Source organism: Triturus cristatus, chromosome 2_2 (assembly GCF_964204655.1).
Source record: "Triturus cristatus chromosome 2_2, aTriCri1.1, whole genome shotgun sequence".
Lineage (NCBI taxonomy): Eukaryota > Metazoa > Chordata > Amphibia > Caudata > Salamandridae > Triturus > Triturus cristatus.
This window is the reverse complement of record NC_140582.1, coordinates 823,063,798-823,072,935: the sequence shown is the minus strand read 5'-3', so window position 1 is coordinate 823,072,935 and position 9,138 is coordinate 823,063,798. Positions and strand designations below refer to the sequence as shown.

Below are 9,138 nucleotides of genomic sequence, written 5' to 3'. Positions count from 1 at the left end.
GACGGCCTGTTCAGGGAAAGACTTTACATAAGCGCGCACAGCGCTAGAATCTCCCGCATTTAACCCGCGGGCGTGGGTACATGAACGAGGTTAGGCACTGCATAGATATCACCAAGAGTGTCGCATGTACTGAACGATGGTATTATGATTCATGTATTACCTTGTTATTTCCTGAACTGCAACTGACCAGCTATACTTGGATAAACTTGAAGTATTTGCATAATTTAAACGGTGTGGCGTCCCTTATTGTGTGTGACTCTAGTCCATGAGAAGCGTGTGGTGTATGGTTGCTTAACACATAGCCCTCTGATTGCCTGACCGGCTCGCGCCACGTTACAGCCCTTAGGGCCTGGTGAACCCAGGTTCCTACAAACATTATCACAGTTTCATCAGTAGCAGCATACAAAATAGAAAATATGATAGCATACAATATTAAAACTGTGCATCTAATTCTACAAAATGACAACTTTAATCCATTTTTTCTGCTCCTTGTTAATAAACCAGACAACAAGAAACCAGTCAATTTGTATTTATTTCCACAAATATGTTTGATTTACATTTCAACGTCGATAAAAATAAACCCTTAACCAGATTACAGTATGGTATAGGTTAAGACATTACTACATAGCAGCAATACTACATTTGACTTTCAGATTTTTCCATGGTATCCTTCGACAGGTACACCACCCAATAGACCATATTGAAAGCCCCAAATGTCACAGGGAAGAGGATGCGTGCATACTTGTCTATTTTACTTGTGCCAGAGAAGGATGCTGGCGGTGGTGGCGGCGGCCCCGCCGAGAGCTGTGTCGATGAACCCCCAGTTTTGCCTGTGGTTTGAATTTTCTCCAGTCTGGATCCGAGCAAACTGTTCATGGAGGTGGAGCAAGTTAAAACACGTTGAGGTACGTGACCAGTTAGAGTCGGAGTAGAGGGTGGAGCTGGGGGTGTATATTTTGAAACGGAGAGTGTTTCTGCTGCATTAATTCGACTAAAAGGGTTGGGGCTTGACATAGACCGAGCTGGGGATGTGAATGCTGAAGAAACGTGACCAACTGCTTTGGGAGTATCGGTTTTAGCATTTTGACCTGTGTCAGAGAAGTTTCCTCCATCACACTCAGCTTGTAGCATGATGTTGGTTCTTTTCCTCACATTTAAATTTGAATCCACATTCTGAAAAAATCAAAACAAAAAATAAGTGGGTTATTGACATTACATATTAAACTTGACATATAGTCATCAGCATGCCCTTTTCAAAAAAATGCAAGATAAAAGTATGACAAACTGGAGCTCAACAGAACCGATAAGCCTGGTATAATGAAACTTTGATGTTCTTGGATTACTGGTTGTTCACATTTTCATGATTAACTTTGAAAATTAGACTGTAAATTTTGACTTCCACCAAACTCTGTACATTTTGTAGTTGCGCCATTTCGCACAAAGTTTGCTACGGAGGACTGTCTTAAGCAGAAAATATCTTGCAGGAGGCTGCTTTAAGTAGATGTCTTTCTGAAGTCTTTTTCGACCCAAACCATTCCCCGTGCATTTATGTCGCATGACTTTAGAATGTGGGGTGTATGCCTCTCGCATACAGTTTTCAGGTGAAATACTGCAATGTGAATGTTATGAAACTGTCAGTAATTTTGCTTAATTTTTGTGAAATTTCCTAAAGTTCAACTACATAGTTTCGAATGAGCCCAATTGCAAATGTATGTAAAATCTGAATGACTTAAGAGAACAAACATAAGCGTAATCTTTTGGCACACTTGTAAATACGTTTTCTCTCTTCGAAATTCTTCTATTTTGGAACTATTGGGATCATAGTGAGAATATGGCTTGGTACTACTGACGTATTAATATAATATGTACAGATGTACAAGGAAAGTGTGTATATAAATGTATTTGAAAGACTGGGGCCCTTATTTACAGGATTTTGGCGTAGGGCAGTGCAGCAAGGCACCTTGCTGCGCTGCCCTACGCCAAAGGGCAGGAAGTCACCATGCTTATGCAATATGGTGCATTCTTGTCCTTTCTCCATGTGCTGCTGCTGTTTCAGCAACCTAGCGCCAACATAGGCACCCTTGCACCATGGTGCAAGGGTGCCTCCATTGCATGCAGGATTGTTTTTGTGCAGGAAGGGACACCTTCCTGCACAAAAACAATCCTAAGAGGCGTTTTCCACTTTCTAAGTGTGCCGCAGAATGCAGCACACATAGAAACTGGAAAAACGAGGAGAAATAAATATTTTTCTCCACGTTACGCCTCACCTCGGGAGGCATACAGATGTGGCGCTTCACCAGATTTATATGATTTTATAAATCTGGGGCATCTCGGGTGCCTTAAGTAAAGCGTTGCTAGGGATTTGCGCTGCGTTGCCATGCTCAATATTTATGTGGTAACTCAAAGCCACACTGGGTGGCTTTGCATGGCTTCATAAAACAATGCTGTGTGTGAAATTCAATGTTTGATGGCTAGGTGGGGAATGATATTGCAGTAGATGACATGGTGGCTGCGTTTTGCATCATAGGTGTTTGTCTACCATTTGATTTAGAATGAAGAAGAGTTAATGGCTGTCTTTGAAAGAGGCAGTTGAATCGCACCAGTGGGTAGAAGCAGCCACTGCCGTCTCCTTGTACAAACGACGTTCACATCAGCTCCCAAAAAGGGACAGCGTGCTGGATGGCCTTCAAAGATTGGGCTTGGAATTGACTGCAGGTAGCGGGCTGGGGAGGAACACTGAGATAATGGGAGTGGCAACCATTTACCTTAACAGTGTGCATTTTTGCTTGCAGGGCGAATTTTGGGTTGGCTATACTTTTCCAGACTCACTGGTCATGCTCATTTCAAAGAAGGCAACAGAGTTTTTCAGCTTGCTTGGAAAATCTCATTTTAGATGGCAGCCATTCACTGAACGTCAGTGTGAGGCACAGGTCAAGCCAATATGCTCACAAGTAGCACTGTATAAAGTAACACAGGTATCTTTAAACAATTGTTGTCAAACGTTTCTATTCAAACATTTGCTTTATCAAGTCGCAAAATGAAGGACAAATTAGTTTATATTGTTTACATGAAAATACAAAGATTCCAATGGACGTAGTGATCACAATCAGCGCAAGCCATACGATTTAAAAAAGAAAACTAAATGAAATACATAATTTTACGCACTTAAAAATATATATTATGGAGCTAAATACATTCCTTAATCAACGCTAAATATTTTATGGCATCATATTTTTCAAAATCAACATATTTAGTTAACTTTGTAGGTGCATTTTTTATTTCTTTACTTTTGTTAAGTTTTACCATTAAACGTATATTGAAATGTTATATGTCATGAAGGCTCTATTACCTGACCACAGACAATAGCTTTGCTCTTCCTTGGCCCAACTTTTTAGATTCTTTTCAGTTAGCTCCCTTCTTATGTAAAAATCGAACATCAAATTGCTTGTTACCAGGGTCTCTGCAGTCCTGCTTCCTTAGGGACTGGCTCCTTGAATACATTTGCTACTTTTCTGCTACTGGATGAGTTACCTGGAAGGTCAGCCAGGGTTCTGGGTATTGCTGGATAAGATTTATGTTACTTCAACTGCCTACTAATAATATAGACTGACAGGTGGTCTTCCTGTCCTGCCACTGGTGATCAAAATATCAACACTGAGTTCAAGAGTGTAACTGGAAAAACGTGTTGTACGAAATTGTTTTTTTTGTAGCAAAGGATGCGAGTCCTTCACAAGTAGTAAGTCCACAATTGTCTCCTTAATTGAAACCAAGTATCCCTTTGTAGAATTTGACTCACGGTAGTCAAGTAGGGAAGCCCAAGGATAACTCAGGGGAGATGCTGTGGACTAGTAATCCCAATTCACTGGCATGCAAGAACAACACTCAAATTATTGTCTAGTCAGACTGTCTCTTTGAAACAGGAAAAGTACTTTTATTACACACAAACATCTGAATACCACGCTCTAAATTACAAATATTTACGAGGATGAAAATACCTTTGGTGACACCCTCATAATGCATTACACCGAGGGGATCCTGAGCCCTATAATCACAATGTGCCCCCATGCCTGGTGAAGAGCATTAAGGGACCCCAGGAGAAAAAGCCCCGCTAAAGTTTCTAAGTCCGAAGGTAGAAGAGGAGACCGGGACCAAAAGCGAGTGTCAACTCGCCCACCTTCAACCGCGAGCTGGACTGGATCTCTGGTTTGTCCTACTGGAAATCTCAAGACGTCAGACTATCATAGTTTTGAGCGGGAGCTTGTTGCAAGGCAAGTCAGCTAACCCTCACCGAATCTGGACTGGTGTAGAGCTTCGAGGGACCACGGGTGAAAAAGCTCCAGAAAAGTTGGAAACTTTGATCAAAGCCTACTGCGGGGGGTAGCCGCGCAGACATCCATCGTGGTTGGCCTGAAACTTTGACTTTGTCCCAGTCTAGCACGACCAGATGGTCCAATACGCACTATAGGAGTCTATATGCTATATATGCTAAATGTTTAAAAAATCATATCTCCGGTTCCCTACATTGGAGTTTTTCCTTTTGGTGTCATTCATACATTTTGGTGTTGGATTTGTGTGTTGTGTCTTAATTATTTACTGATTTGGTGTTTTTAAATGCTTTACATACCGGTCTCTGAAGTGAAGCCTGCCTGCTTACAGCCAAGCTACCAAAAGTTGAGCATGGAAATACTTTTCTGAGACCTATTTTGAGCCCTAAATTATGTTAGAGGCCTTATTGCCAGTGGTAGATATATATTTACCACTACTAATAACCCACTTTCCAACATTGACCTATCCTCTGCCTGCCTCCTGGTGCTATTCCCCTACTAGTGGAGTCATCTTGCACAGCCACTCCGCATCCAGCCAGCATTACAGTTTCCCTGCCACATTTTTCCTGTCCCAGAGCTTCCTGGCTTCTTGAAGGGCACAAGTGTGGCAGCTGATTCTGGGCCAGTCCAAAGTTACTGTGTGAACCATCCATCCTAGAGGGGCTATTCCTCCCATCTGTTCTTCAGGGGCCATAAGACGGCTAACGCCACTGACCCTGGAGAGACCCTTCCTAGTTCTGGAGCTCAGCTGGAGTCAAAGTTCTAAGTCCATCCTTGCATGGCATCAGGTGGCTTCTCCTTCATCTGGGCAGTCTTTCGATGTTGCTTCCAAGTGCATGGTGTTCTCAACAATCTATCCCTTAAACAGGAGTTTTAAGTGGGGTGGAAGGATTTAGGGCCCAAACACCTCTGGCCAATCCTAGGATGCCACAACATCCCTCCACCCCTTTCCAACCCTCCTGGACAGCATTCTGGGGCAAACTAATATGGCAACCTCAAGTTGTCTGTGGAAATAGCTCCTTCAAAAGACTCCGCTTTGCCATCTGTGGACACAGCTGCCTGAGCCCTTCTCACCAAATCTTCAAAGAAGAACCACTCCTATATTGATTCCAGAGGGCTTGTCCTCCTTTGTTCCAGTGGGTCTGGGCTGCCCCTGCCCAGGTGCAGTGTGACAGCCATATTAATTGATGCAGATGTCTTCCTCACGCCTTCTTTCCTCAGGAACTGAGTCAAGTGCAGTTAATTGATCTATTGTGTGAGTTCTCCTTCTGGGGAGTAGCGTAATTAACTTGCGCTGGTGGGAGGGGAAACAAAGGCCCGGAATCTGATTTTGAGCTGAGCCAGGGAAATAAATCTTAAAGAACCATAATGTCATGTGGTATGTTGGGGAATGAAAATGCATGCTTGGGGTGCACGTTTTACCCCAGTTTGGTAACTTGCTGGACTCTGTAGGCCTAAGTGGAGCAAAACTGTCCTTTAGTGCAGACTGCCAAAATAATGTGTTCACATGTAAGCACCACAGACCTTCAGTAAGCACTACAGACCTACACTATGAATGTTCACTCACATTATAGAGCATTACTTTCAGCACCATTCCCTGCATAGTCCATTCTCTAAGGTCATCTATATGCAGATACCAGGTTACGTAAGATGGTAGTCTCACATGCAGCTCACACATGTGCTCACATATAACCACCCTACAGCCTCTGACCACAGATCTCCAGCAACCACCTTATCCTAAAAGATGGACATTCGTGGTGATCATGCTCAGTCCACTAACTTCAATTTACTGTGAGTGAGACTCAGAAAGTGACTCACAGTAAAAGTCCAAAAACTGGGAAGTCTAAGCCAAAACAAACTGGGGGGGATAAATGAGCAGAACCCATTTGGTACGCTTGTGTTTCAGAGACATAATGAAGAATTCATATTTGAACATGCTTATCGATTCATCTTGTTATTTTATTCTGCAGCACTGTACATATTTACTTCACTTACTATTTACCGCACCATCAGGATTAAACCATTATGAACTTACTTTGTGTATGAAATAATGCATGATAATGTATGATACCCACTATATTACTGGTCCAGACTGTTATGCTTAAATTGTTTTGAGCATTTTACCATGATACAGATAAAGGATTAATCCTTGCTGGCAATCATGCATTCGATACCAGAGCTATGGTTTCCTGTTATTAGAATGTAGTTGGTTCATTTGTATCTAAATGAATGCTAGAGAACCAATACTCTCTTCGTTGTGTGGTCACACAGGTTTCCGAGGGAATAAGTGTTTGCCCTGATGTATTTTCTATTGTTCTTTCTGGGAATGCCTGAATTATAGCTGTCTTGAACATGTTTGAAGAATTGTGGCTCAAAACAGGGCCAGCTTTAGGGCAGTGCGACCGGTGCGGCCGCACTGGGCGCTGGCCTGTGGAGGGGGCGCTGACCTCTGGGGAGGGCGCTGTGTTTAGCAATAACTTATGATTGGAGAGATGGAGGGCACTTTTGCCTGGTGGTAGTGAGAGAATCCGAGGAAGCGGTCATGGGGTGTGGGGGCTTAAAAAATGATTGTTGCACTGGGCGTCACCAGCGCTAAAGCCAGCCCTGGCTCAAAATGTTAAAAAGAATACTACTTTTCAATATACACATGGTACAACTGAATTATTTTTGCATCTCAAGTTTGGTGACTGTAGATGCAAACAGTTTTGATAAATCTGTGCTTTAGAATCATTTATGAAGAAGCCCACATCGGAATAATTCTCAGATTCAAAAAGGGCTTAAAAATATTTAATCTATGATAGTATGAAATCCCTGATGAATATTCAGAAAACCTCATATGTAACTACACATTCAGCCCAAAAGGCTGGTAGAAATTTGGTTGCTTATGATCAGATTTCAGATTTTTTGCGAAAAAACTGAGGGGCTTCTTTACAAGCCCCCTGCGCCGCTGGTGCGTCACTTTTCGTATGGGAGAAAGTGGCACACCAGCAACGCAAGGGGCTTGTAAATAAGCCCCCGAGTTGTGTTTTATTTGGAAAGTGCAACATAACGTTAACACTATGGCGTTATTGCACCACTAAAATCCTTAAAGGCAAGTATATGTAGAAGATAAACATCAAATATATGTTAAGGTCCTATTATGTTCACGGTTGTGTACTACTGGAACAATTATAACTGGTGGCGAATAGTAGGTTATAAACATCAACACAATTCTGTAACATGTTACCATGCTATCTAGGTTTCGTTTATATTAATTGTGTTGTTTTAAGCTTTAGCATAAGCAATTGTATATTATAACAATCTAAACTCATTGCTAGATTTACCATTTGTTCAAATGAGTAAATCAACAAGATATTATAATTTTCTTGAATGATGGAAAACAAACAATATATTGGGTTTAACTTTTGTGAAATAAGGGCTTTGAAACCATACATGGTAGTGCGTTAAAAAACAAACATGCAACACAGATTCCTTGAAATATACCAGTTGAAAAGAAATTGTATTTATATTCCGAAAAAAACGCGTTTATAACATCTCCCAATTCACAGCTCATGCAGTCCAGAAATGCTCTGTCCCCTTGTCCTTCATAACTATTGGGCATGGCAGTGTCCATTAATCACCGGGCATGGCCTATTGTCATGTCCTGTGCCTTGGGAGCCTATTCCACTGTACACGCAGACCTTGATAGTCCAGTGTCTGATACCTGCCCCTGTAACAACAGCTGACTTTGGCCTTCATATTTCTGACTGACTGAGGCAGTACCAGATCACTTTCAAAGGCATCACTCTAGCTGCCTGGGTCGATTCAAACCATCCATATATTTGGAATCTTCAAAAAGGATGTGTACATGCATTGTATGTCCTAACCTGATATTGTTTGGTGACATCACTATATAACCTGTTAGAACCATTTGATCTGACCATGAGGGAGATACTACAGATATTGAGTTTTTTTTATTTTTTACAATGAAGAGAAGGATATTCTGTGTGTCAGCCCACGATCCACTCTTAGTAGCACAGTAAACCATGGAAATAGGTCCTGATGAGGCCAATTAACTTGCTCAAAGGATAGGAACGTGCGACAGACAATATATTATCAGGGTGAAAAATTATGAATTAATACATTCATGTTACCCTGGAGTAGTAAATGAAAACAACATTCTTCTGTTTCTCAACGAAAAAAAACCTCCTCACGTGAATAAGGAAACTAAAATAATGGTGTGACTCTAAAGTGATGAAAAGAGGTATGATGAAATAGTTTCCACAATAAATCTATGAATGTTTTTAATATTTTTGATGTGCTTGTTACAGTAATACACTGTTTTCAAACAGATAATGATGCCTATGTAGTTTAATTGAGAGGTAAGACCATCAATTGACTATCAAATTGAAAATAATATAGATGAAACTGAGAGCCAGATTTTCAAAAAAGGCGCGCAATGCAGCACAGCCCCCAAAGAGGCTGTGCTGGGTGACAGGGAGGGAACAGGACAACCCCATATTCATAGAGATATGGCTCTCTCCTCCCTCCCCCGAGCGCTGGTGCTGAGTTCAGCTGCCGTGCGCTAGGCACACACTCCAGCGCCATGGCTCTAAGATGCGTGCCTGAGTCTAGCATAGGTTTTGTACAGGAACGCTATCCTTCGTGTACAAAATATTATTCCTAGACAAGTTCAAAGACTTTTCCCACTATTATGTGCAGCATGCATGTAATGTAAGAAAAGAAAGGAGAAACTAAAACATTTCACCTCTTAACTCCTCCTTTCAGGTGACATAAATTTTTAGCGCTAAACCAGTCTACAATTGTTTGTAGA

General features: G+C 41.7%; 1 protein-coding gene across 3 annotated transcripts in view; it reads right to left on the bottom strand.

Moving 5' to 3' along the window:
- Nucleotides 1-514: 514 nt before the first annotated feature.
- GABRA4 (gamma-aminobutyric acid type A receptor subunit alpha4) overlaps nucleotides 515-9,138 on the bottom strand; it is a 387,346-nt gene continuing 378,722 nt past the window's right edge. For 2 of the 3 annotated variants that reach the window (XM_085643309.1, XM_085643310.1), the window contains one exon: nucleotides 564-1,173. In XM_085643309.1, coding sequence (XP_085499435.1) covers nucleotides 637-1,173 — 537 coding nt within the window. In that variant the 3' untranslated portion in view covers nucleotides 564-636. Of the gene's footprint in view, nucleotides 1,174-9,138 lie in introns of all 3 variants that reach the window. The other variant, XM_085643308.1, reaches the window with a different exon arrangement.